Below are 27,680 nucleotides of genomic sequence, written 5' to 3'. Positions count from 1 at the left end.
GGGTTTTTATAATGAATCAATATTGTCGGGAACTCTCTTTTTGCTAGTCGACTGAGTTTTTCCCTTGGAGTTTCTGTCTCATTTGGGAAAAGTTCACCTTAACAATCCATGTGCTTTTATTTAAGCAAATATTTACTAACATTCAGTTCAGTTAAGTCACTCAGTCATGTCCAACTCTTTGCAACCCCATGGACTATATAGCACTCCAGGCTTCCCTGTCCATCACAAACTCCCAGAGCTTGCTCAAACTCATGTCCATTGAGTCAGGGATGCCATCCAACCATCTCATCCTCTGTTGTCCTCTTCTCCTCCTGTCTTCAATCTTTCCCAGAATCAGGGTCTTTTCCAATGAGTCAGTTCTTCACATCAGGTGGCCAGGTATCAGTCCTTCCAATCAATATTCAGGACTAAGTTCCTTTAGGATTGACTGGTTTGATCTCCTTGCAGTCCAAGGGACTCTCAAGAGTCTTCCCCAGCACCACAGTTCAAAAACATCAATTCTTCAGTGCTCAGCTTTCTGTATGGTCCAACTCTCACATCCATACATGACTACTGGAAAAACCATAGCTTTGACTAGACAGACCTTTGTCAGCAAAGTAATGTCTCTGCTTTTTAATGTGCTCTCTAGGTTGGTCATAGCTTTTCTTCCAAGGATCAAGTATCTCTTTAATTTCATGGATGCAATTACTAACACTGGGATCTCCCTCTTCTTCACCCAAACTCAATATCAAGGCCACAACCTCAGCAAGGGCAAAAACATCACTACCCTAAATACTACTTCAGCCTTCAACTCCCCAGCAACCGAGAAAGTTTATGTCCACAATAGGATACAACCACATGGCTAAGTATTCATAAGGAACCAAAGGGCAGATGGGAGAGTAAGCCTCCTTGCCTCCTCTGTTCCCCACCACTCAAAGACAACCATTATTTGAGCTTTCCTGTGTCCTTCCCAGAGGTGCTTGTAGCTATATCTTTCTGCTGCTGCTGCTGCTGCTAAGTCGCTTCAGTCATGTCCGACTCTGTGCGACCCCACAGACGGCAGTCCAGCAGGTTCCCCTGTCCCTGGGATTCTCCAGGCAAGAACACTGGAGTGGGTTGCCATTTCCTTCTCCAATGCATGAAAATGAAAAGTGAAAGTGAAGTCGCTCAGTCGTGTCCAACTCTTAGTGACCCCATGGACTGCAGCCTACCAGGCTCCTCCATCCATGGGATTTTCCAGGCAAGAGTACTGTAGTGGGTTGCCATTGCCTTCTCCAAGCTATATCTTAGGTTGGCCAAAAAGTTTGTTTGGGTTTTCATATGCTTTTATGGAAAAACCTAAAGGAACTTTTTGGAAAACCCAATAAAAGCATGCAAGTGGAATAGTCACATAAGCACATCCTTTCCTACAAATAAAAGTGCACCATGCACTGTCTTGGACTCTAACCCACTTCTCTTTAACCTAATGAATCTTGAGGAATATTGCATGTATGTAGACAAATGGACAGATATTCAGTGGAAAGCTGCCTTGTCACTTTTTAAATGGCTGTTAAAATCTGTTGACTGGTTGAGCCATCATCTGTTTCTACATGTATGTAAGTTTTTTTTGTAGATTCTTAGAGCATAACTGCTAAATTGAGATTTTGTGCATGTTTAAAATTTGGATTGATACTACCCCAGTGGTTGTACCAGTCCAGACACTCACCAATAGCAAATGGAAGGGTCTGCTTCCTCTTCATCTGTCAATTCTATATATTCTCAGTATCTACTTTTCTTGGACTAGCCTTTCATTTATTGTCAGTCAGCCAACAAATACGAAACAAGCATCTACACTGTGGCAAGTACCATTCTAGCCACTGGGGATATAAAGTCTAATGGGGCATCATCCCTGATTTCAGGCATTTGCAGTCCAAGGAAGGGGCAAGAAGAACCCCAGTGACTATGTGACACTGCTCTCAGGCTGGGATGTAAAGGGGCAGAGGTACATAGAAGCCCAAAGGAAATGCACTTACATCAAACTAGGAGTCAGGGGGAGCTTCCTGAAAGGGTTAGCATCGGAGCTGAATTTGAGACAAAATTAAAGGTTAACCAGAGCAAAGAGAAGAAACCATGTAGTTGGGGGGGTTGCAGGTTGTTGTAGGGGAGACATTCCATACAAGCAAATGGAGACTTGCAGTTCTAAACAGTAGCTGGAATAAGAGGCACAGGTCATAGAGAGGGGAAGAGGAGATGGAGGCATGGGAGGGACTAGGCCACAGTTTGTTCCAGGCCTGCACACGAGGGCTCCTGTTCATTTCCACCACTGGCTCTGTGGGTTCCCACAGCGGCAGCCTGCTGCACTCAATCAATGATTGTCAACAATGTGACTGTGAATGAACTGTCATTTAAAGTGAGAGGAGAGTAGTGGATTGGAGCTTGGCCACCTCCTCACAGCTTTCAATGTCAAATGCTCCCAGCCAGAGAGGAAATGGGAGAAATAGGGCAGCCATATAGCCTAGAATCTTGTACTCAAACTGTGGTCCTCAGACCCATAGCAGGCAGGAGCACCACTTGGGAGCTTATAGAAATGCAGATGCTTAGGCCTCACTCCAGACTTGCTGAATCAGCATCTGTGTTTAAACAAGATGCCTAGCTGATTCATGTACATGTTAGAGTTTGGGAAGTACTGGCAAAACATGTTTAAGGGTTTGGGTCTAGCATCAGCAGAACTGGGTTCAGGACTGAGCTATTTTATTGATTTTGAGACCTTAGACAAGTTATTTATTTGCAGTGAGCCTCATTCACTTCACTAATAAAGAGGGAGAATGATAATAGCTATTTAATGCTGTTATAATGACATAATATACACAGAAGCCAGGCTTCCCAGGTGACATTTGTGGTAAAGAACTTGCCAGACAATACAGGAGACAGAAGAGACACAGGTTCAATTCCTAGGTTGGGAAGATCCCCTGGAGGAGGCAACCCACTCCAGTATTCTTGCCTGGAGAATCCCATGGACAGAGGAGCCTGGCAAGCTACGTGGGATCACAAAAAGTCAGACACAACTAACGTGACTTAACACACACATGGAAGCACTTAGCATAGCAATCACTTTCCTGTAAGTTGTCAATAGACACAATCCAGTGATAATAACAGGATCCTTGAGGGTGTGGTGTGAGGTCAGAGAGCACCTTCTTCAAAGAGGAAGCCTTGGGGGTTCTGCTATAGAAAGAAATCCAACCGGTTGGGTGCCAGGTTGCCACAAAGCTCTAATCTGAACAACCAGTAGCCCCATAGACGTGTATTTCTTTTCCTTCAGAGAAATAGACTAGCCAAAGGGCCCCAAGGTGGATAAGGGGTGATGCTTTCTCGCTAAGTGTCCTACATGCCAAGTTCCTAGTGTTAATGAACCGGATAGGAAACCAATGGGCTGTGGGCAAAGGGAACCACGAAGAAGCTTGCCCTGCAGAAACAAGTCTGTGTGTCTGGATAAAGCTGCCATGACATCTGCCGTTGACACCTGCAGACTGGGCCTGCTGCCAGTGCCAGACACAAGTAGGCCCTTCGCCAAACTTCTTTTTAATGCATTGCTGTATGATTGAAAGTAAATACTAAGGAAGAGTTTTAACAAAGAGCCCCTGTTAGTTCATCAGTGGTGAGGTAGTGTCTTGCCCTAGATAGGAGTTAGGCAACAAAGGTTTGAGCGAGTGCCTGCAGGCTGCCAGGCACCAGGACACATCGCAGTCTCTGCCCTCATGGCACTTAAGAGACTAGAGAGTAAATGGACATGCAATAAATACCCATTAAATCATTTTATCTGTGTCACCGTTTGGAAATACATAATGCATAGCTTGGAGCAAAGCAGTGTGCTGTTGGGCTGGAGTCAGGTGGTGTGAAATCTGTCCTAGTTCTGACCCTGATTCAATGTGCAGTCTTGAAAAGTTCACTTCCCTCCTCTCTGGCACTCAGTTTTATCATCAGGAAAATAGGGGATTTGGCTGTGATGACATCCAAGCTTGTTCCCAACTCTGGGTATCTGTAGTAAGGGTTAAAAGCACCCCATTTATGTACCATCACCAAAAAAAAAAAAACAAAAAGATAAAATATTTTCTGGAAAAGACCCCCATAATCCCCTTTATAATCTTGTGGACTGTCTGCTGAGCCCTAAGGATTAGATATGCAAGCTCACTGAGATGCCAGACACTAAAGATGCCAGCAGTCAGCAAGAATCAAAGGCTACTTCTTTCTCATGGGGGATCTTGCCTGGCATGGGTGTTAAAGAGCATGAATTCTAGAGTTGAACTTTCTTGAATCAACTGACTATATGACCTGGGCAAGATGCCTAATCTCCCTGAGCAGCAGTTTCTTCATTTGAAATGCAGAGGTAACTGGGAGAATAGTGGTTGTTGTTGTTCAGTCACTCAGTCACGTCCAACTCTTTTCGACCCCATGAACTGTAGCACTTTACTGTCCTTTATCATCTCCCAGAGTTTGCTCAAACTCATGTCTGTTGAGTCCATGATGCCATCCAACCATCTCACCCTCTTTTGTCCCCTTCTCTTCCTGCTTTCAATCTTTCCCAGCATCAGGGTCTTTTCTAATGAATCAGTTCTCATCAAGTGGCCAAACTATTGGAACTTCAGCTTCAGCATCAGTCCTTCCAATGAATATTCAGGACTGATTTCCTTTAGGATTGACTGGTTTGATCTCCTTGCAGTCCAAGGGACTCTCAAGAGTCTTCTTCAACACCACAGTTCAAAAGCATCAACTCTTCAATGCTCAGTCTTCTTCATGGTCCAACTCTCACATCCATACATGACTACTGCAAAATCAGAGCTTTGACTAGACAGAACTTTGCAGCAAATAATGTTTTTGCTTTTTAATATGCTGTCTAGTTTGGTCATAGATTTTCTTCCAAGGAGCAAGAATCTTTTGATTTCATGGATGCAGTCACCATCTGCAGTGATTTTTGGAGCTCAAGTAAATAAAGTCTGTCACTGTTTCCATTGTTTTCCCATCTATTTGCCATGAAATGATGGGACCTAGATAGCATATTAAGAAGCAGAAACATTACCTTGCCAAAAAAGGTCCATCTAGTCAAGGCTGTGGTTTTTCCAGTAGTCATGTATGGATGTGAGAGTTGGACTGAACTGAGTGCCAAAGAATTGATGCTTTTGAACTGTGGTGTTGGAGAAGACTCTTGAGAGTCCCTTGGACTGCAAAGGGATCCAACCAGTCCATCCTAAAGGAGATCAGTCCTGGGTGTTCATTGGAAGGACTGATGTTGAGGCTGAAACTCCAATACCATTGCCACCTGATGTAAAGAGTTGACTCATTTGAAAAGACCCTGATGCTGGGAAAGATTGAGGGTAGGGGAAGAAGGGGACGACAGAGGATGAGATGGTTGGATGGCATCACTGACTCAATGGACATGAGTTTGGGTAAACTCCAGGAGTTGGTGATGGACACGGAGGCCTGGCGTGCTGCAGTCCATTGGGTCACAAAGAGTCAGACATGACTAAGCAACTGAACTGAACTGATGGGACTGGATACCATGATCTTAGTTTTCTGAATGTTGAGCTTTAAGCCAGCTTTTTCACTCTCCTCTTTAACTTTCATAAAGAGGCTCTTTAGTTCCTCTTCACTTTCTGCCTTAAGAGTGGTATCATCTGCATGTCTAAGGTTATTGATATTTCTCCAGCAATCTTGATTCCAGCTTGTGCCTCATCCAGCCCAGCATTTTAAGATGATGTACTCTGCATATAAATTAAATAAGCAGGGTGACAATATACAGGCCTTGACACGCTCCTTTCCCAATTTAGAACCAGTCCATTGTTCCATGTCCGTTTCTAACTGTTGCTTCTTGACCTGCATACAGGTTTCTCAGGAGGCAAGTAAGTGGTCTGGTGTTGCCATTTCCAAGAATTTTCCACAGTTTGTTGTGCTCCATGCAGTCAAAGGCTTTAGCCTAGTCAATGAAGCAGAAGTAGATGTTTTTTCTGGAATTCTCTTGCTTTTTCTATGACCCAACAGATGTTGGCAATTTGATCTCTGGTTCCTCTGCTTTTTCTAAGTCCAGCTTGAACGTCTGAGAGTATAGATAACATGCTGCAGGGATGCAGTGAGATGACAGATGTACAGACCATCAGAAACACTCCACAGATAAGAACTTTCATTACTGTTAGGATAAATTGGCTCAGAGTTCTTTGAACAGTGTTGGTAAACTGATGACAGGTACTGGAGGGACCCTGAAGTAAGGTTAGAGGAGTCAGCATGGGAGTATTATGAAGGGAGAATACTACTTTACTATATGACCACAGAAAAGAAGACCCTAGACTAGCAATCAAGGGGTCTGATGTGCGATTCTGGCTTTATATTGACTCACTGAGTGGCATTGGTCAAGTCAGCCCATCCTTCTGGGTTTCAGTTGAGATTAGTTTCATCTCTGGTTGGGGCTGTGAAAACCCAGTGAGATGCATAAATGAACCTGCTGGAGAGGTAGGATGAGCTCCATCACTGTGAGCTCCTGCTGTGACAACTGCACTCAAAGGCAGAGAGGACAGGTGGTCCTCGCTCCTTCCTACGCTTTCTGAAAGCGCAGACGCCATATGGTACGGATGGCCCACCATATACTCATTACAGGGCAGTGAGAGGAGATGCAGATGATGCAGTGTTACTAGTGCTCTTCCTTTTCATAAACAGGTTCTTTGCAGGAAACTCTCCTCTTAATATGGGATGAACAAGATGGAAGTGCAGGTGCTGGCTCTGTGAGAGTCCCCCAGATGAAGGTTAGAGCTCTTTGGAGTGTGCACTCCACATCCTATCCGCTTCCCCTGATCAACTGTGCAGGTGGAGACCAGAATCTCATCCCTCCAGCACCTCCACGCCCCACTGTGCTTCCTCCCTGTGACGCTCACCTATGCCAGCAGACCAGGGAGCTTAGAATCTGACCGCTGGGGTAATTGCAGTTGGTAGTCAGAGAAGACACAGTCTGAGGACTCTTCCCCACAGGATTTTTTTTAATTTTTCATTTTGTATTGAAGTATAGCCTATTAACAATGTTGTGGTAGGTTCAGGTGAACAGCGCTGGGACTCAGCCGTACATACATGTATCCATTCTCCCCCAGTCTTCCTTCCCATCCAGCCTGGCACGTAACATTGAGTAGAGTTCCATGTGCTACAGTAGACCTTGTTGGTTATCCACTTTGAATATAGTAGTGTGTACATGACCTTCCCAAACTCCCTAACTATCCCTTCCCTCTGGCAACCATAAGTTCATTTTCTAAGTCTGCCCCACAGGATGTTTTTAATTTCAGCTTGGGTTCTAGTTTGTAAAACTTGCCGGCTTATTGGCCCTCAGTCTTCTCTCTGCATGTATCAGTCAAAATTCCCTCAGTGCATCTTTTTCAATCATTGACTCTTCTAAACTTGAATGAGCCTGTGAACTCTGAGCATTGATAGAAATGGCTGTATGTAAAAACGTCTTTACAGAATGGCTTTTGTCATATCTATGAAGAGCTGGTGTTTATTGAACTTCTGCTTCACATCACGCAATCTTTGGAGTTCCAGAAGATACAACTTCATAGAAAAGGCAATCCATCTTTCAGGCTCTTGGTTTATCTCTAGGGAGATTAAACATGGACATAAGAAAATTTAATTTAAAATATAGGCAATATGTAGTGAATTCTAGAGGGATGGAAGAAGTGGCAGTTTCAACCAAGATGTGAAAAAATTGGAAATCCATGAGTCAGATCCAGTCCGCAGAGTTTTTTAAAAAGAAGAAAAAAAAAAAAAAAAAGTCCTTACATCATTCTCTACTTTATTTTGAAAAATGCAGAGATTTAGCAAAATGCACCAGCCTTGGAGCATTTTACTAGCAGAAGAGTCACCCCCTTTTAGATGGGGTGGGACTTGCCGGGTCTCACAGCCCCACTCCCCCAGCCCATAGCATCCTCATCTGTAACTCGGCCATGTTCCCTCATTCACCTTACCTGCCTGACTCCTGTGGATATTCTCAGTTCAAGAAGCTGCTGCTGAAGCTTCTGGCTCAGAAGACAGATTACTCACTGTGGCTGAGTCAGATCTCATGAACCCGTGGAGTTTTTATGGTTATGAAGTACAGGTAGGATTTGGGTAGGCAGGAGAGGACTTCCAAAAGAGTGGGATCAGAGGCCTAGGAGGGGAGTATACCCCCAGGAGGCAGCCACCAGACCACCTGTCTGAGCTGAAGGGCCACATGCAGAGTGGTGGAAATCAACAGGAGAAATGCAAACTGGGAAACAATTTAGATGCCAGACTGAAAGGATCATGTTCACAGTGAAGATCTGAAGATTTTTTAGTCTCAAGAATACCTTGAGGGAAATGGTGTCTTAGAAGGATGTATGGGTGATATACATATGAAGGGTTCAAACTAAATGAGGTGAAAGGCAGTCACCTCACTTTAAAGGCTTAATTGGAAATCCAGAGGGCTTCCTGGGGGACTCAGTGGTAAAGAATCTGCCTACAATGTAGGAGATGTGGATTCGATCCCTGGGTTGGAAAGATCCCCTGGAGGAGGGCATGGCAACCCACTCCAGTATTCTTCCCTGGAAAATCCCATGGACAGAGGAGCCTGGTGGGCTACAGTCCATGGGGTTGTAAGAATCAGACATGACTGAAGCAGCTGAGCAAGCATGCACACATGCATGCATGTGGAAACCCAGGCTGGAGGGCTAGAGGGTCTGAGCCTGGCTGGAAGCATCAGGAATGAGGGGTAAATGGTGGGAAGATGCTGTGGGGGCAGAACCACCAGAGTCTATATAACTGATGGACACGTGGGCTTGAGGGAAGAGAAGGAGCCAAATCAGACTCTAAGGTGAGCAGGCCCAGAGTAGGGGAGACATGCTGGGTGCAGGATGCACGGAGGACTGTATCAGCCTTTCCCGGGCATGAGCAAATCTGCTGCAGGGGGCCTTCCTCCCCAGTCCCTTCAGGAAAAACTCTGACTCTAGCCTTTCTCTCCCAGGAAAAAGACGTGACTCCAGATAAAAATCTCCTGTCCAAGGTGCGAGACGCAGCTCTGTGGCTGGAGACCCTGTCAGACGGCAGACCCCCCAAGCCTTCCCTTGCCACTGCCTCCTCCGTTGCTGACTTCTTCCTTGCCTTAACCATCTGCAACTCCGTCATGGTCTCCACGACTACCGAGCCCCGGCAGAGGGTAAGGACCGGTGATGGTGGGGGTGGGATGGATGGGAGGAGCACAGGCATGAAGGGGGTACCCTGCACAATAGCGCAAAACACTTGGTTCCTAGTCACACTGTCACCACGTCATCACTGTGAGACCTTGAACAAAGCTCTTGTCCTCTCTGGGCCTCAATCCCCTTATGTTTTAAATACAATATAAGAAGTTCCATATGAGTTTTCTGTGTAGGTTTCACATTTTGTGTCTGTCTGCAGGGTAGACGTTAAAAGTTAATATTTACTGAGCACTTGCTATGTGCAGGGTTCTATGCCAAACGTCGCCTGCACTATCATTTAATCTTTATGGCCCAGCAATCCTGTGGGGTATGTCTTTGGATTTAGCAAGTGAAGAAACAGTGGCTCAGAGAACTTGAGTAACTTAATGAAGGACATATGGTGAATACATGGCAGAACCATCTGTATGATTCTATCATAATATCACGGTTTACTGGTATCTGATTTTTAAAGGGTGGGTTAAAAAATGAACACCTTGTGTGAGGTTTTGCAAAGTTAGAGATAACACAGCTGGATGGCCATTTATAAAAGATTATACTTGGAGTTTGGAGAAGGCAATGGCAACCCACTCCAGTACTCTTGCCTGGAAAATCCCATGGACGGAGGAGCCTGGTGGGCTGCAGCCCATGGGGTCCCTAGGAGTCAGACACGACTGAAGCGACTTAGCAGCAGCAGCAGCAAACTTGGAGTTATTTTTCAGTACTGAAGATAGATTTATTTTATCCACATACTCTCACCCAAGCTCTCTTGTAAGTGATGAATAAGAATAATGGTGTTACAACACTTGGCCACAAAAATCAAGAAAAAGAGGGTTCATCCAGGTACCAAACCAGAGCCCCTATTATTACACCCAGGTTCTAAACTACCCTGAAAAGTCAGCAAGTAATCAGAGGTCTGCAGGGAACTTTGGGAGGCAGGAAGCATTATCTGAGAAGTTCTATGTTCAAGAAAGAAAGAAGTATACCCTCCAATTCTCAATTTTCAAGCTAATGGAAGGCTGCAGCTGGCAGGTAGCTCAGAAGCCCCTGGAGTCAGACAGACCCCGATGTGAGAGCCAGCTCTGCCACCTACAAGCTGAGTGATCACAGCCCACTTAGTCTCGCTGTGCCTTGGTTTCCTCATCCAGAAGTTGGGATAATGATAGGATCCCCTAGCACTGTTGCTGGGAGGATGAAGTGAGATGCTGCGTGCAAAAATAAAGCAGGCAAGGTGATGATAAGGGTTCAGGGCGTGTGAACTGCAACCTGAGTCTGGCTTCTGTCTCCTTTGCTTTGCTTGGCCCATGATCAAAGTGGGATGTCACCACCAATCCCTAGGAAGTCAGGGCTGGAAGGAAACCAGTGGCCTAACCCTCTCATGTTATAGTTGGGTAAACCAAGGCTCACAGAAGGGAGAGGCTTGTCCACCATCATTGAAGTGGATGACTGCAAAATGAGCTTCATATTCTGCAAAATGAGCTTCATATTCTGCCATAAGGCAGCTCGATAGTTTTCCCAACCTGGAGAGTCATGTTCTCCTTTCCTCTTTTGCCTCAAGGTCACCATGCCACCCTCGACCAAGGCTCTGGGGACATCCCTGGAGAAGATCCAGCAGCTGTTCCACAGGTTGAAGCTTTCAAGCCTCAGTCAGTCCTTCTCATCCACTGCACCCTCCGACACGGACTTGGGGGAGAGCTTGGGGGCCAACATCCCCACCACGGACTCAGAAGAGAGAGACGACGGGTCAGTGTGCAGCGGCGGCTATTCCACTGATGGTGGCTACAAGAGCAGCACGTGGGAGCAGGGCGACATCCTGGGGGCAGGGCCGAGGGCCTCCCTGGAGGAGGTGCTGCAGGCCCCAGCCCTCAGCCTAGCTGGTCCCGAGCTCTGTTATGAGGCTGAGAGCCCTGACGAGGCCGCCCTAGTGCACGCTGCCCGTGCCTACAGCTTCACACTGGTGTCCCGGACACCCGAGCAAGTGACCGTGCGCTTGCCCCAGGGCACCTGCCTCACCTTTGCCGTCCTCTGCACCCTGGAGTTCGACTCTGTCAGGAAGAGGATGTCTGTGGTCGTGAGGCACCCGCTGACCGGTGAGATCGTCGTCTACACCAAGGGTGCCGACTGCGTTATCATGGACCTGCTGGAAGACCCAGCCTGCAGTGAGTCTGTCTCATCAGGGTCCAAGCAGAGAGGGTTCTGGTGTTTATCTGGTGGCATGGAATGGTAACTGGGGTCTTGAGTTATGGTGTCACTCAGTCCAGCAGGTCCCAGCTGGAACACAAGCCCTCGAGATGTTTTCCTCATAGCATCTTCCTTAACACACTGCTCTCCACATGTCCATGACCTGCAGAATTACAGAGCTTGTTAAAGGCATTTAAACAAGAGGAACCTCTTTATTTATCACAGTTCCTAATTTTCCAAGCTCATTTAAACATGGATGTTCCATACACAAATTACCCCCCACCCCAGGACATCCGTCAATATACCCTAGAAAATACTGTGGTCCTAACTCTTAGTTTTGGGGAGAAGCCAACTGAACCTGAAGAGGGAAGTGACGTAAAAGAAGAAGCTCAGCTCACTAGTGGTGAATCCTAGAGGAGGTGTCCTAAATCCTGGCTCAGAGCTTTTGTCACACCACCAGAATTCTGCACTGGGCTCGAGTTGCTCTGGGAAACCTCAGGGGATGCTCTTTATCATCCCTTTCCCCAGCCTCCCCAACATGGATTTTCATTAACTTGCTCCAAGCCAGAAAAATGTTCCAAAGTCCCTACATTCTCAGTGTCCAATTTTGGAGCAGCATGAATTAGTGTGTAGCCACTTCCTGATTGCTAACAAGGAGAAGACAGTTATGGGGCTATGATTCTCCCAGGACAGGAGATTCCAGCCAAGTTTCAGAATCGCCCAGGCAGCCCTGTGCCTCCTTCACTGTCAGCTATGGATCAGAGCCAAGAGGTTCATGGGGATTGATGAGCGTTTAGAATGGGAAGGGAGCTAGTTAAGTGTCTTCATCCCCAGACTCTGGCAGGCAAGTGGATTCGGTGTTTCGGAGTCAGGGGAGCCACAGCATTCCATTCCTGCACAACAGCTTTCCACACTGCCCTGGAGATATTTCTTTGTTCCTCACCTGATTCCAAAACGGATGAGAGATGCCTCCAATAAAAGATACATATACGATGTTACTATGAGATTTGAGAAGCAAAGATTTCAAAAGCAGGGGGGAAAATAACCTCAGGTTTAGTATATGCACAATTTTGGAACAGTCAATTTGACCCTGAGGTTCCTGGTAGCCTGAGCAATAAAGTAAACTCAGAAGTACACAGGTAGAAGGCAAAAGGTGTTTTTAATCTCAGGAGCAGATGTCTTTGAAAATAAAACATCATAGATAGTGCTCCAAAAGACAAAGCACAAAGATTGTGCTTAAGGCATCTGGAAACCAGTAACATCTGAAAAACAAGAAAATCATCTTGAAGGGATTTTATACTGCGTAAAAGCAGGCTTAGAGTAGTATCAGGGAAAAAAATCAGAGCTTTATTGGACTTCCTCATACTTGTCTTACTGTAAAGAATTGTACTCTTAATTTTGCATTATATGGAGGGATGGACACGGGGCATAAAATTTGTTTACTGCTTAAGGTTACTAAAGATCTCAACCCAGCCCTGGTAAGGAGTCTGATGCTTTTTTCAAGCTTAGACTTACAAACTGCTGCCACTGATTAGGGATGTCTGTGATATCTCAGATGAAGGAAGTGGTGATGGCATCGATCCTGTCCCATAACTGCCAGCCCAGGCTGAAAAATTCTTTTTTATCTGATAGATAAAAGTACTGGAATTTCAAACGAAAAAGACAAATTTCTTCTAAGAGAAATGTATTATATAGGACTTCAAAAGGGGGACTTTGTGCTACACAATGAAATATTTTTCATGCTAGATTTATAGGAATCCAAAAAATATTTTTTTGAAGCCTGACTCAGCAAACCCAGTATGGTAAAGAACTTGGCAATGAGATTTAGGTCTCTCTTCATCTTGGAAGCAACTTGCCATAAGGACTAAAGTAGATTACAGAGCAGGTGATGGATAGCATTTTTAAGACTTAGCAAACAGCTGGTTGCAGCTTCCCAGGTGATGCTAGTAGTAAAGAACCCTCTTCCCAATGCAGGAGACTAGAGTTTGATCCCTGGATTTAGGAAGGTCCCCTGGAGTAGAAAATGGCAACGCACTCCAGTATCCTTGCCTAGAGAATTCCATGGACAGAGGAACCTGATGGGCTATAGTTCACAGGGTCCCAAAAAGTTGTACATGACTGAAGCAACTTAGCACACATGTAAACAGCTGGTTATTCAGGGCTAAACTAGTCACAGGGAAGACTTGTTGTTCTTTGATTCAGCAGGCCTTCAAATGGACCCTCAAGTCTCTATTTAAGTTCCTAGGTGATTCTGATGCAAACAGGTATTTGAGTTTTCCATGCTTTTTTTTTCCTGCACAGTATATAGGATTTTAGTTTCCCAACCAGGGATGGAACATAGGCCCTGCTCTGGAAGCACAGAGTCCTAACCACTGGACAGTCAGGGAATTTCCACAAACAAGCATTTGGGAACAATACTTGAAGCCACCTAACTTCCCTAAATAGTACTTCTCTCAGCCAGACTTTTGATGATCAGATATAGAAAGCAGACAGTTTAAGGACCCATGGAGTTACCACTTTGCAGGGCAGCCTGGAAGAGCAGCTTGGTGTTTGTGACAGGGGTATGTATTGGGGGGTGGGGGTGGTATAAGGGAATTCCTCCTCTAAAGACTCCAGGGTGTTAGAAACAGGATCCCTAAGCATTTTGTCCATGACCTCATGGGGAACAATGACTATTTGACAGTGAGTGACACTGATGTGGAAAAGAAGATGAGGAAAATCCGAGCCCGGACCCAGAGGCATCTAGACTTGTATGCAAGAGATGGCCTTCGAACACTGTGTATCGCCAAGAAGGTAAGAATAAATTCTGCGTTTAGTGGCTGAAAGGCTCCAACCCTGCTTGTGTCTTTTCTGTTTCTTGTTAGAAGATCCTCAATATTGGTTCTTCTAATATTTTCAAAATTGGCTATCCTGACCACACAGACCCACAACTTTTGACAATCTTGCTGGGACCGAAATCTGAGTGGTAAGGTTCCTTATCAGTGTGGCCTTGTGGTTCCCTGATTTTCATTGTCTATGTAATTGGTAACCTATAACTCATGATTTTTTTAATGTTGTAATTTTGCCTTTAAATATCCTCTTACCATTTGCATCATTTGCTGAGATCTAGAAGTTGGGAGATTTTATGTGATCACATACAAATCTAGATTTGCGGTTTCTCTTGAAAATGTAGAGGATCTGGAAAACTGGATTACCATTCTTGAACAGCTTCAAATACTATAGTCAGGTAGCAGCAGATTCCTGCTGAGGAATATATTCTTCTGTGCTCCAGGATTGGTCACAGTTCCTACCACTCTCTATCGCATGGCCTTGGCCCAGCTAGATTCAAGTAGGTTACCTTCCCTGGAACCTGCAGGTCTTTCAGTTTGAAGCCCCTACAGGAAAGGCAAGCAAAGAGCTCTGAATCCCAGAGCCAGAGCACCTAAAATCAGATAGAGGAGCTACAATGGGCATGCATTTCAAGATGGTTAGAAGTGATTTTTTTTTAATTAGGGTATAATTCATTTATAATGTGTTAGCTTCAGGTGGACAATGAATCAGTTATACATATACATATATCCTTTTTTTTTTTTAGATTCTTTTCATACTTAATGGTTATTAGGGGGTAATAGGGGGAAGGATGTACTAGGAGATTGGGATTGATATACACACTACTGTATATAAAATAGATAAGTAAGAAGGACCTACTGTATAGCACAGGGAACTCTACTCAGTATTCTCTAATGGCCTATATGGGAAAAGAGTCTAAAAAAGAATAGAAGTGGTTTCTTCTCCATAAATCCCAGAGCTCTTCATCTCTTTTGTGGTGCTTCACTTCAGTTCAGTTCAGTCGCTCAGTTGTGTCCGACTCTTTGCGACCCCATGAATCGCAGCACGCCAGGCCTCCCTGTCCATCACCAACTCCCGGAATTCACCCAGACTCACGTCTATCGAGTCAGTGATGCCATCCAGCCATCTCATCCCCTGTCGACCCCTTCTCCTTCTGCCCCCAATCCCTGCCAGCATCAGAGTCTTTCCCAATGAGTCAACTCTTTGCATGAGGTGGCCAAAGTACTGGAGTTTCAGCTTTAGCATCATTCCTTCCAAAGAAATCCCAGGGCTGATCTCCTTCAGAATGGACTGGTTGGATCTCCTTGCAATCCAAGGGACTCTCAAGAGTCTTCTCCAACACCACAGTTCAAAAGCATCAATTCTTCAGCACTCAGCCTTCTTCACAGTCCAACTCTCACATCCATACATGACCACAGGAAAAACCATACCCTTGACTAGCCGGACCTTTGTTGGCAAAGTAATGTCTCTGCTTTTGAATATGCTATCTAGGTTGGTCATAACTTTCCTTCCAAGGAGTAAGTGTCTTTTAATTTCATGGCTGCAGTCACCATCTGTAGTGATTTTGCAGCCCAGAAAAATAAAGTCTGACACTGTTTACACTGTTTCCCCATCTATTTCACATGAAGTGATGGGACTGGATGCCATGATCTTCGTTTTCTGAATGTTGAGCTTTAAGCCAACTTTTTCACTCTCCATTTTCACTTTCATCAAGAGGCTTTTGAGTTCCTCTTCACTTTCTGCCATAAGGGTGGTGTCATCTGCATATCTGAGGTTATTGAGATTTCTCCCGGCAATCTTGATTCCAGCTTGTGTTTCTTCCAGTCCAGTGTTTCTCATGATGTACTCTGCATATAATTTAAATAAGCAGGGTGACAATATACAGCCTTGATGTACTCCTTTTCCTATTTGAAACCAGTCTGTTGTTCCATGTCCAGTTTTAACTGTTGCTTCCTGACCTGCATACACATTTCTCAAGAGGCAGATCAGGTGGTCTGGTATTCCCATCTCTTTCAGAATTTTCCACGGTTCATTGTGATCCACACAGTCAAAGGTTTTGGCACAGTCAATAAAGCAGAAATAGATGTTTTTCTGGAACTCTCTTGCTTTTTCCATGATCCAGCAGATGTTGGCAATTTGATCTCTGGTTCCTCTGCCTTTTCTAAAACCAGCTTGAACATCTGGAAGTTCATGGTTCACATATTGCTGAAGCCTGGCTTGGAGAATTTTGAGCATTACTTTACTAGCGTGTGAGATGAGTGCAATTGTGCAGAAGTTTGAGCATTCTTTGGTATTGCCTTTCTTTGGGATTGGAATGAAAACTGACCTTTTCCAGTCCTATGGCTACTGCTGAGTTTTCCAAATTTGCTGGCATATTGAGTGCAACACTTTCACAGCATCATCTTTCAGGATTTGAAAGAGCTCCACTGGAATTCCATCACCTCCACTAGCTTTGTTCATAGTGATGCTTTCTAAGGCCCACTTGACTGCACACTCCAGGATGTCTGGCTCTAGGTCAGTGATCACACCATTGTGATTATCTGGGTCATGAAGATCTTTTTTGTACAGTTCTTCTGTGTATTCTTGCCACCTCTTCTTAATATCTTCTGCTTCTGTTAGGTCCATACCATTTCCGACCTTTATCGAGCCCATCTTTGCATGAAATGTTCCCTTTGTATCTCTAATTTTCTTGAAGAGATCTCTAGTCTTTCCCATTCTGTTGTTTTCCTCTATATCTTTGCATTGATCGCTGAAGAAGGCTTTCTTATCTCTTCTTGCTATTCTTTGGAACTCTGCATTCAGATGCTTATATCTTTCCTTTTCTCCTTTGCTTTTTGCTTCTCTTCTTTTCACAGCTATTTGTAAGGCCTCCCCAGACAGCCATTTTGCTTTTTTGCATTTCTTTTCCATGAGGATGGTCTTGATCCCTGTCTCCTATACAATGTCACAAACCTCATTCCATAGTTTATCATACTCTATCTATCAGATCTAGGCCCTTAAATCTATTTCTCACTTCCACTGTATAATCATAAGGGATTTGATTTAGGTCATACCTGAATGGTCTAGTAGTTTTCCCTACTGTCTTCAATTTAGGTATGAATTTGGCAATAAAGAGTTCATGATCTGAGCCACAGTCAGCTCCTGGTCTTGTTTTTGCTGACTGTATAGAGCTTCTCCAGTTTTGGCTGCAAAGAATATAATCAATCTGGTTTCGGTGTTGACCATCTGGTGATGTCCATGTATAGAGTCTTCTCTTTTGTTGTTGGAAGAGGGTGTTTGCTATGACCAGTGCATTTTCTTGGCAAAACTCCATTAGTCTTTGCCCTGCTTCATTCTGTATTCCAAGGCCAAATTTGCCTGTTACTCCAGGTGTTTCTTGACTTCCTACTTCTGCATTCCAGTCCCCTATAATGAAAAGGACATCTTTTTTGGGTGTTAGTTCTAAAAGGTCTTATAGGTCTTCATAGAACCGTTCAACTTCAGCTTCTTCAGCATTACTGGTTGGGGCATAGACTTGGATTACTGTGATATTAAATGGTTTGCCTTGGAAACGAACAGAGATCATTCTGTCATTTTTGAGATTTCATCCAAGTACTGCATTTCGGACTCTCTTGTTGACCATGATGGCTACTCCATTTCTTCTGAGGGATTCCTGCCTGCAGTAGTAGATATAATGGTCATCTGAGTTAAATTCACCCATTCCGGTCCATTTTAGTTTGCTGATTCCTAGAATTTCGACATTCACTCTTGCCATCTCTTGTTTGACCACTTCCAATTTGCCTTGATTCATGGACCTGACATTCCAGGTTCCTATGCAATATTGCTCTTTACAGCATCGGACCTTGCTTCTATCACCAGTCACATCCACAGCTGGCTATTCTTTTTGCTTTGGCTCCTTCCCTTCATTCTTTCTGGAGTTATTTCTCCACTGATCTCCAGTAGCATATTGGGCCCCTACTGACCTGGGGAGTTCCTCTTTCAGTATCCTATCATTTTGCCTTTTCATACTGTTCATGGGGTTCTCAAGGCAAGAATACTGAAGTGGTTTGCCATTCCCTTCTCCAGTGGACCACATTCTGTCACATCTCTCCACCATGACCCGCCTGTCTTGGGTTGTCCCACGGGCATGGCTTAGTTTCATTGAGTTAGACAAGGCTGTGGTCCTAGTGTGATTAGATTGACTAGTTTTCTGTAATTATGGTTTCAGTGTATCTGCCCTCTGATGCCCTCTTGCAACACCTACCATCTTACTTGGGTTTCTCTTACCTTGGGCGTGGGGTATCTCTTCACGGCTGCTCCAGCAAAGCATAGCCACTGCTCCTTACCTTGGATGAGGGGAAGGAGCAGTGGCTCCTTACCTTTGTGGTGCTTAGTACACCATAAGGTTTAAGACCATCCACTTTAAAGCCAGGCCTGGGACAAGTCCCAGTCACTTATCAGTGATGTGGCCTTGGGCAAGTTCTTCACCTCTCTGAGCTTTGGGATGTTCTCATGTGTAAAACGGTGCTAGTGTTCCCTACTTCATACAGTTGTCATGGAGATTCACTAAGATGACACAAGTAATGCTGGGACAGTGACTAGCACTTTCTACTCTATAGATTGTAATTAAAACCTTACCACTTCCTGTATTTTATTGAAATTATCTATTTCTATTTCGCCTCCTCTGATAAGACTGTTCTTCCTCAAAAACAAAAGACCTACCTGTGTCCCCTTTGTTTTCCCCACAGTGCCATGCATGGGTGGGAAATTAAAGAATATCTGATGCTTAGACAAAAGAATCATTTATTACTGTAACAGACAGTGTGCGTATAATGCCAACAGAGGGGTCTAAAATGCTATGGACTCCAGAAGAGGAACTCTATCCTCTGATGGTGGTTTAGTCTCTAAGTCGTGTCTGACTCTTGCGACCCCATGGACTGTAGCCCACCAGGCTCCTCTGTCTATAGGATTTTCCTAGCAGAAATACTAGAGTGGGTGCCATTTCCTTCTCCAGGGAATCTTCCCAACCCAGGGATCAAACCCAGGTCTCCTGCACTGTAGGCAGATTCTTTACCAACTGAGCTCCCAGGGAAGCCCCCTGTGTCCTCTAGTTGGATTCTTTCAGCCACTGGACACCTCCAGGAGCTAGTGGAATAGTCTACCAGGCTACACAAGACCTGTCTGCTACTTACTTTTCCAGCCTCATCACTGGTCCTCTCCATCTGGCTCTCCATCCTTAAGCCAACTGCTGTGTTCAAAGAACAGAAAGAAAGGCAAGTTCACTGCTGTTTCATGGCCTTTGAACTTGCCTCTCCCCATGACTGAACACTTCTCATCATTGGATTTCAGCCTGTACGTCACCTTGTCTAAGGGTCCTGGCGATCCAAACAAAAATAACCCCTCTTCCCACAGCTATCCCCCTACCCAGTCACATGCTGTTTGTCTTCTGTATAGTCCTTGGGATGGTCCATTCTTTTAAATTATTCACTTAGATAATGTCTCTTACCCTCTACTAGCATATCAGCCCAGGTCTGTAGGGCTCTTATCTTTCTTGATCACTATTGTATCTACAGTACCCAGAGCATCACAGGGGTCAACAGACATTTGATGATAATGGAACATGAAGATCCTTCATCAATTCAAGAATCTAAAAAAAAAAATCATGGAGGGGAAAGCCCCATCTAATTGTATAGTGAAGCTCAAGTTGGCCTGAAGGAGGTCCAGCACGTGGGCAGGGAAAGGAGACACCCAGAGTTGTGAACGAGCCTCTTCCCATCTCACAGGTCTTGAGTGAAGAGGACTTCAGGCGATGGGCCAGTTTCCGGCGTCAGGCTGAGGCATCCCTCAACAACAGAGATGAGCTTCTCTTGGAGACAGCACAGCATCTGGAGAATCAACTCACCTTACTTGGTAGCTAAAAATAAGTTTATTGTTACATTTTTTAAAAGGAATGCTGCAAGCTGGAAATGGCGTGCGTGGCCTTGATTCTGACACTATTACAAATGTGTCTCAATTAGGAGCCTCCCTGGGGCGCCCTTCCAGGCATTTGGTGCCAGTGAGCTGTGCCAACATCCTACCAGACTCTACATCCTGCTTCCCGAGGATGCCCGGGAGCATTCCTGCACTCCCTGCTGGAGGAAGCCTGGTTGCTTCTCCTCCAGTCAATCAAATGTTTATTGAGCACCTACTGTATGCCAAGTAGCACGCTAGGTATTGTGGCTTCAACAGGGAACAAGAGCCACGGACCCTGCCCTTGATGATTAAATAAGTAATTTCATCAGAGTGTGACAAGAGTGGGGCTGGGAGATGTAGCTGGTGGGGTGGAAGCACAAAGGAAAAGGTGGCAACCTAGTGCAGAGCCAAGGAGGGCACAGGAGGGCTTGAGCTGATTGGAGAAAGGGAGCTCATCAAAGGGGGAGGGTGTTCCACAAGAGGGAAGGGCCTGAATGAAGGTCTGGAGGTGAGAAAGCCTGGGCTAGCCGGAGACTTAGAGGTCTGCCTTAGCTGGACCATGGAGTGTAAGGGAGACATTTGAGGTAAGAGAGGTCAGGAGGATGTAGATTATGAAGGGCCATGTAAATCGTATGCTAAAGGTTTGGAGAGGGGGAGTTAAAGCAGGGACAGATTTATGTTTTACAAAAATCACTCTGACTGCTGCTGTATAGAAATTAGATGGCTACCCTGGGGGAAATATGGAAAGCACCAGCTAAGAGACAGCGATGGATTTCTGTTGAAGGAAAAGTGTTGCCAAGGGAGAAGGAGGAGGCTTTCTTTTTCAGATTCGTCTCCTCACAGCTTGGGAACAAGATCTAGGAAAGGTGATGCCTGCGCAGCATGCACATCCTGGCCGTGTGGCCACAGGGCAACAGCCTCCTGTGGGAGGCAGTGCTGCCCTGGGGATGAAGGCCACATCTTGGCTCTGTGTGCCCAAGGACACTTCCCCGCACCCCTCTGAGCCTCTCTGCCTCCTCTGGATAAATCACACTCCACCTAACTCAGCCAGGCCAGGGTGGAGGGGGAGACCTTGGGTGTTCCTGTAAGAAGATGGTAAAATCTCTTTATACTTAAAACATAGCAGCAAGATTTAGTGGGATGAGTAGTGAGCTAGGGGAGGCAGTTTTGCACTATACCTCCTTCAGCCTTTTGTTTCCTGTTTGGACTGCAGAGGCCTTTGTCTGCTGTCTCACGAGGCTCCCTGGAAAGCTGGCCTGGAGAACTCACTCTAACAGGAACCAGGGGGTAGCTAGTGCAGACAGCTCCATCCAGCACACCAGGCCACCACCAGAATGTCATCCCGTTAGGGCCCCTGACTCCTGCACACCTTTCCCCTTGTTCCAGGGGAGCCTTCTGGCCCCCGCTCGTGAGAAGCACCCCTAAGCCAGTTCGGCATAAAAGAGAACACATGTGTTAGGACCTGTCGGCTTCCCTGGCTGAGAAAGCCTCTCACCACCTGTTTCTTTTTCTCTCTCACACCACTAAATGTGTTTTTCCTCCTCTTTCCTTCACTCTTCTTCCCTGTAATACACATCAGCTTCAGTCTCTGACCTTCCAGGTTAATGCTTGGAGGAAAAGATGAGGGTCAGGCATCATTTTTCATGGGATTGTTCTCCAGTGCACTTGGGCCTGAAATACAAAATGGGCCCATTTCAGGATGGAGAGGTTTATTTTTCTTCCCTCACAGTGGCTTAGGATAGAGCAGACAGGGACCGGGAAGAGACTTCATCCTGCCATCAAGAAACTGCCTTGCCATTCAGAAGCTGCATTGCATTCACACCGGCTCTCCCAGTACAAAATGATCTTTTCAATATGCATCCAGCATGACTGCTTTGCCAACCTTTTGTCACTTGGGATTATTAAAAGAAACGGCATGCTTCACTCCTGCCCAGAGTGAAATGGACAGCCATTAGTCTGTGGTCTGAAACGAATCTCAATTAAAATGCAGATTTATTTTTGCTTAATGACTTGGCAACCATTGCATGTTTGGGTATATATATTCATCAAGGTTGGCTCAAAGCTTGAGACCATTCAAAAAATGATGTAATTCACATCTTTAATTCCCTCTAAGAATATTATTTTAAAAACCCAGCTCTATTAATTCTGTGGTGAGCACTTGCAGAGGAAAGACTTTAGTGTCCCCATGTCTTTCCACTCCTATTGCTGCTATGCCGGTCCAGCCACACCAGCTTTCCTCTGACTCTTAGCCGTGATCTTCATCCTGCTTCCTCCACCCTCCAATCCAGTCTCTAGAATGATCTTTTTAAAATTCAAAACTGTCCATCACTCTCCAACTTAACCCCCTTTAATTTGCTACCAAGTAAATGCCAAATCTCTTCATGCCCTGACGGGCTCTCCATGACCCAGCACCTCCCCTCCCTGCCTCATCTCTCACCCAGCTCTGCCTCCCTTTCTGTGTCATCTTCAACTCTGACCTCTGAACCTTCACTCATGCTGCTCTCTCTGCCTGGAATTCTCCTCCTTCCCCACCTTTAGGGTTTATCTTCCACATCTGAGATTGAACGGCACTTCCAACTTCCCTGGTGGCTCAGATGGTAAAGAATCTGCCTGCAATGCAGAAGAATCTGGGTCAGGAAGATCCTCTAGAGAAGGGAACAGTTACCCACTCCAGTATTCTTGCCTGGAGAATCCCATGGCCAGAGGAGACTGGTGGACTACAGCCCGTGGGGTTGCAAAGAGTTGGACATGACTGAGTGACTAACACTTTCACTTGTTTTTCTTCCTCAGCAAGGCCTCCCCTAACCTTCTAGATGAAGTTCAAGTCTCCGGGTATATGGTTGCCTGGCACTCTGGGCTTCTCTCCTCACATCACTCAGTAATAAATCCTTATTCAACAGGCCTTTGAGTGCAGAGAGGGTGGGGACCAGCTCTGTCTCTGTTACTGCTGGATCCTGGGTGCTTAGCACAGCCTAGAACATGGAGATAATCAATAATCACTGCCTGGTTTGATAGGGCCTAAGCAGCTCCTTTTCCCAACATAAATGTGAGCTATGCTGTCTTTCCTCACTCCAGGAGCCACTGGGATTGAAGACCGGCTGCAGGAAGGTGTTCCAGACACCATTGCTGCTCTGCGGGAGGCTGGGATCCAGCTCTGGGTCTTGACTGGAGATAAGCAGGAGACTGCAGTCAACATCGCCTATGCCTGTAGACTCTTAGACCAGACGGACACCGTTTACTCCATTAACACAGAAAGTCAGGTGAGGCCAAAGTAGAGCCCAGATGTCCAAGTGCAGAGCGGCACCTAAGCCAACAGGAGACAGGATTACAGGTACACAGGGGCAGCACCACCACCACCCCACCCCCAAATCTTGGCCCTCACGCAGTCCTGGTCCTCTGCTTCATCCCCACACATGGTTGACTGGTTTATTTATGTTCGTCTAGCAAAACAAAGTAGCAACCGAATCCCACCCTTCGCCAGTCTCCCCATTCTGTATGTGAGAAACTGAGGCCTACAGAGGGGCTGAGTCACCTCCCCAGGGCCACCGTGTGGTCTCTGATAGACAGACTAAGTCTCGAGTGCCCTTCTCTGGTCAGGCCAGTGCTGTTTGCCTCATACCAGGCTGTCTGCTCACAGAGTCTCAGTTGTTAATTTCTTATACTTTGGATTAACTCATCCATTGAAAAACTCTAACTAAATTGACATGGTTCTGAGTTTAAATTTTCAGCTCCAATTTGTAATATCAAACTGGTTGCCACAGAATGAAATCTGAAGAGAATAGTACACAAAACCAGTATGTTTTGATGGGATGGGAGAGAGAGAAAGATAAGCCAAGTTCAAAAATTGCAATTTTCAGCCTTAATAGGTTGTGAGTGGCAGGGAACAATGTTTGGAGAAAGAGGGGTGTATAAAGTCTAAAGAAGTGTATTTAAAGTTGCAGTGGTTGTTCTATTTAGGAAGAAAAAATCTGTTTTCAGGAAGTAAGCTGAATAAAGTAAAATTTCACTAGCTCCTTGGCTGATGAATATGGGAAGTAGGTGTTGAGTCAGTTGCCCCTATCAAAGGGAGCAGTATTGGATTAGATGTGGAGTTGGAACAAGAAAGACACTGGGTTGTGGAGGTGGTGGGTGGAGGGCACTGGAGACCTAGAACATTCCATGGGGAGAAGGATGAAGAGAGGGAGGAAGATGAGAGATGAGAACAGCACAGAGAGAGAAAGGCAGGAAGGATGATGGAATCTCACTCCTTCTCTTTTGCCTGAGGCTGATGTGGACCTAAAACAGATGCTTACAGGTTTCAGTTTCGTTTTCATTCAATGAAGAATCCATGTATTTTTTTTAAAAGAAGTGGTGTATCCTAATAAAAAATGCCAGAGACCCTAAAGTGGCCCAAAGATGAATTAGGAAAATCATTTACTTTCTTGTCAGGTACACAGATATGCTATGATTAGATGAAACCCCAGTGAATTCTCAAGATGAAAATAATCTCAGGGAAATCTTGGCATTAATATTATGCTCAAGAAAGAAAGTAATTTGCATCTCGCTTGAGTGCTTGATCCCTGTAACAGAGTGGATGTCTGCCTGTCCAGCTTGCAATGGCAATTCCATTTGCAGTGATCATTTCACTTCCAGGAGGAAGACATCAACATACCTGTGAGTCCTCCTGAGAAGGGTGGAGTGGTTTTCTGTGGATTCTGTTAAATGCAATGCCTTCCTGTAAGAAGCTGAGGATGTTTGTTGATTAATTAGCCGAAGTTCCCAAGAAACAGCAGGTCACACCCAAGCTGAGCTCAGTCACTGTCAGCCGTTTTAAAGATGTCCATGACTCTCCAAGATGGTAACTGAATGTTGAGCACTGCCCACACCTCTGGGCCCACGAAAGCTGAAAGATTAGGCTTTCTCATCCTGTTGAAAAAGTCGTGGGTACAGAGAGAGCACAGAGTCGGCATCATGACTCAAAGGACATGAGTTTGAGCAAACTCCAGGAGATAGCGAAAGACAGGAAAGCCTGGTGTCTTACAGTCCATGGGGTCACAAGGAGTTGGACACAACTTATGACTGACCAACAACAACAGAGATATGTTAAGACAGAAATGGGGGAAATTAATTCTAAATCTGACTTATTTAAATCCCAGTTTAATGTAATTACATATTCTGTAGGTATTTTTTCCAATGGTTTTAATGGTTGATTCTATATACATTGATTTAGGACTACTGTTTCTATCTTAAAGCTATAAGCAAGTTACGAGACTTTTCAAAACTTCAGGGTTCTCATCCATAAAATGAGAGAATTATCAACCCATCACTGGAAGTGTTGATCTGTCAAGGAATTTTAGAAGGGACTATATAGTATTAGATGTTGTTGCTTAGTCGCTCAGCCCCGTCCAACTCTGTTGTGACCCCATGGACTGTAGCCCACCAGGCTCCTCTGTCCATGGAATTCTCCAGGCAAAAATAATCGAGTGGTTGCCATTCCCTTCTCCAGGGGATCTTCTTGACCCAGGGATCAAACTTGTGTCTCCTGCATTGGCAGGCAGATTCTTTACCACTGAGCCACCAGAGGAACCTATAGTGTTAGATAGGAACTAGTAATCGCAACTATTATTATTATCACTAACAACATATATTGAAGACTTATTATGGTCCAGATACCATACTTCACCAAACTTCAGTCTTCTCATCTGTAAGATGGGAAAGTAAAAAGTTTTATTTCAGAAGCTATTGGGAGGATTAAATAAGATCATAGAAGAAAAATAGTTATTAACACAGGATTTGTATGAGTTAACAAATTACTCTAAAACTTAATAGCTGAAAACAGTGGACACTTCTTATCCCACAGTGTTTATGGGTTAGGAGTCCAGGAGCGCTTAGCTGGGTGCCTCTGGTTCAGGGTCTCTCTTGAGGTTGCAGTCAGGGATGTGAGCTCCTCTAAAGGTTCAATTGGATGGGTCATTTGGGGATGGGGAGTCCTCCTCCTCCCAAGTTGGTGGACATGATTGTAAGTAGGCTTCAGTTCCTCTCCATAGGAGCCTCTCCATAGAGATGCTTCACAACATCGCAGCTGGTTTCCCCCAGGGTAAGCCATTCAAGAGAGAGAATGGGAAAGAGTACCAAATTGTAGCCACAGTCTGATAGACTGACCTGGGAAGTGACATCCCATCACTTTTACAAAATTTGCTTCATTAGAAAGGAAATATTAGTCATATGACAATCAAGGGTTGGAGATTACACAGAGGAGGACATGACTATCAGGAGGTATCAGGATCATTGAGCACCGTCTTAAAGGCTGCCTGTCACCATACCTGACAGATACTAAATGGTAAATGAATGGTAACAATTGTGATTATTATATAGACAATTGGAAGGAAGTACATTCAGAGATTTTATTTTGAAGCTTCTATTTCCAATGACTTGCTGCAGTCATATGTTGGAGGACTTTACAGGCATACCTCATTTTATTGCACTTCACAGATACTGTGTTTTTTACAAATTGAAGTTTCATGGAATTCAGCAAGTCTGTTAATGCCTTCTTTCCAAAAGCATTTGGTCCCTTTGGGTCTCTGTGTCACATTTTAGTAATTCTCACAGTACTTCAAGCTCTTTCATCATTACTGTATTTTTCATAGTGATCTGTGATCAGTGATCTTGCTGTTTTAGGGTGCCACAAACTATGCCTGTATAAGATGGTGAACCTAATAAATACTGTGTGTGTTCCGAGTGCTCCACCATCCAACTGTTCCCCATCTCTCTCCCTCTCTTCAAGCCTCCTTATTCCCTAAGACACAACAGTATTGAAACTAGGCCAGTTAACAACCTTCCAGTGGCCTCCAAGTGTTTAAGTGAGAGGAAAAGTACATCTCTAGCTTTAAACCAAACACTAAAAATGATTAAGCTTAGTGAAGAAGGCATGAGGAAAGCCAAGAGAGACCGAAAGCTAGGCCTCTTGTGCCAAACAGTTAGCTAAGTTCTGAATGCAAAGGAAAAGTTCTTGAAGGAAATTAAAAGTGCTACTCCAGTGAACACACAAATGATAAGAAAGAGAAACAGCCTTATTGCTGATAAAGAGAGTTTTAGTGATCTGGAGAGATCAAGCCAGCCACAATATTGCCTTAAGCCAAAGCCTAAGCTAGAGCAAGGCTTTAACTTTCTTCAATTCTATGAAGGCTAGGAAAGGTAAAAAAGCTGCAGAAGAAAAATCTGAAGCTAGCAGTGGTTGGTTCATGAGGTTTAAGGAAAGAAGTCATCTTCATCATGTAACAGTACAAGGTGAAGCGCTGAGCGCTGATGTAGAAGCTGCAGCAAGTTATCCAGACGATCTAGCTAAGATCATTAACGAAGGTGGCTACACTAAAGAACAGATTTCCAATGTAGACAAAACAGCCATATATTGGGGAAAATATGCTGTCTAGGACTCTAGTTAGAAAGAACTCAATGCCTGGCTTCAAAGGACAGGCTGACTCTCTTGGACTAATGTGTCTCCTGACTTTAAGTTGAACCCAGTGCTCACTTACCATTCCAAAAATTATAGAACCCTTAAAAATTACGTTAGATCTACTCTACCTGTGCTCC

At 44.9% G+C, this 27,680-nt stretch overlaps 1 protein-coding gene across 4 annotated transcripts in view; it reads left to right on the top strand.

The window, feature by feature from the left end:
- The window catches only part of ATP10B (ATPase phospholipid transporting 10B (putative)), a 389,291-nt gene that overhangs the window by 320,159 nt on the left and 41,452 nt on the right, over positions 1–27,680 (top strand). For all 4 annotated transcript variants that reach the window (XM_070793948.1, XM_019965354.2, XM_070793949.1 and 1 more), the window contains 5 exons: positions 8,963–9,154; positions 10,729–11,329; positions 14,035–14,144; positions 19,943–20,069; positions 23,187–23,371. In XM_070793948.1, coding sequence (XP_070650049.1) covers positions 8,963–9,154; positions 10,729–11,329; positions 14,035–14,144; positions 19,943–20,069; positions 23,187–23,371 — 1,215 coding nt within the window. The remainder of the gene's footprint in view (positions 1–8,962; positions 9,155–10,728; positions 11,330–14,034; positions 14,145–19,942; positions 20,070–23,186; positions 23,372–27,680) is intronic.

The sequence above is a fragment of the Bos indicus genome, chromosome 7 (assembly GCF_029378745.1).
Source record: "Bos indicus isolate NIAB-ARS_2022 breed Sahiwal x Tharparkar chromosome 7, NIAB-ARS_B.indTharparkar_mat_pri_1.0, whole genome shotgun sequence".
Classification (NCBI taxonomy): domain Eukaryota; kingdom Metazoa; phylum Chordata; class Mammalia; order Artiodactyla; family Bovidae; genus Bos; species Bos indicus.
This window is presented reverse-complemented; position numbering and strand designations above follow the sequence as displayed.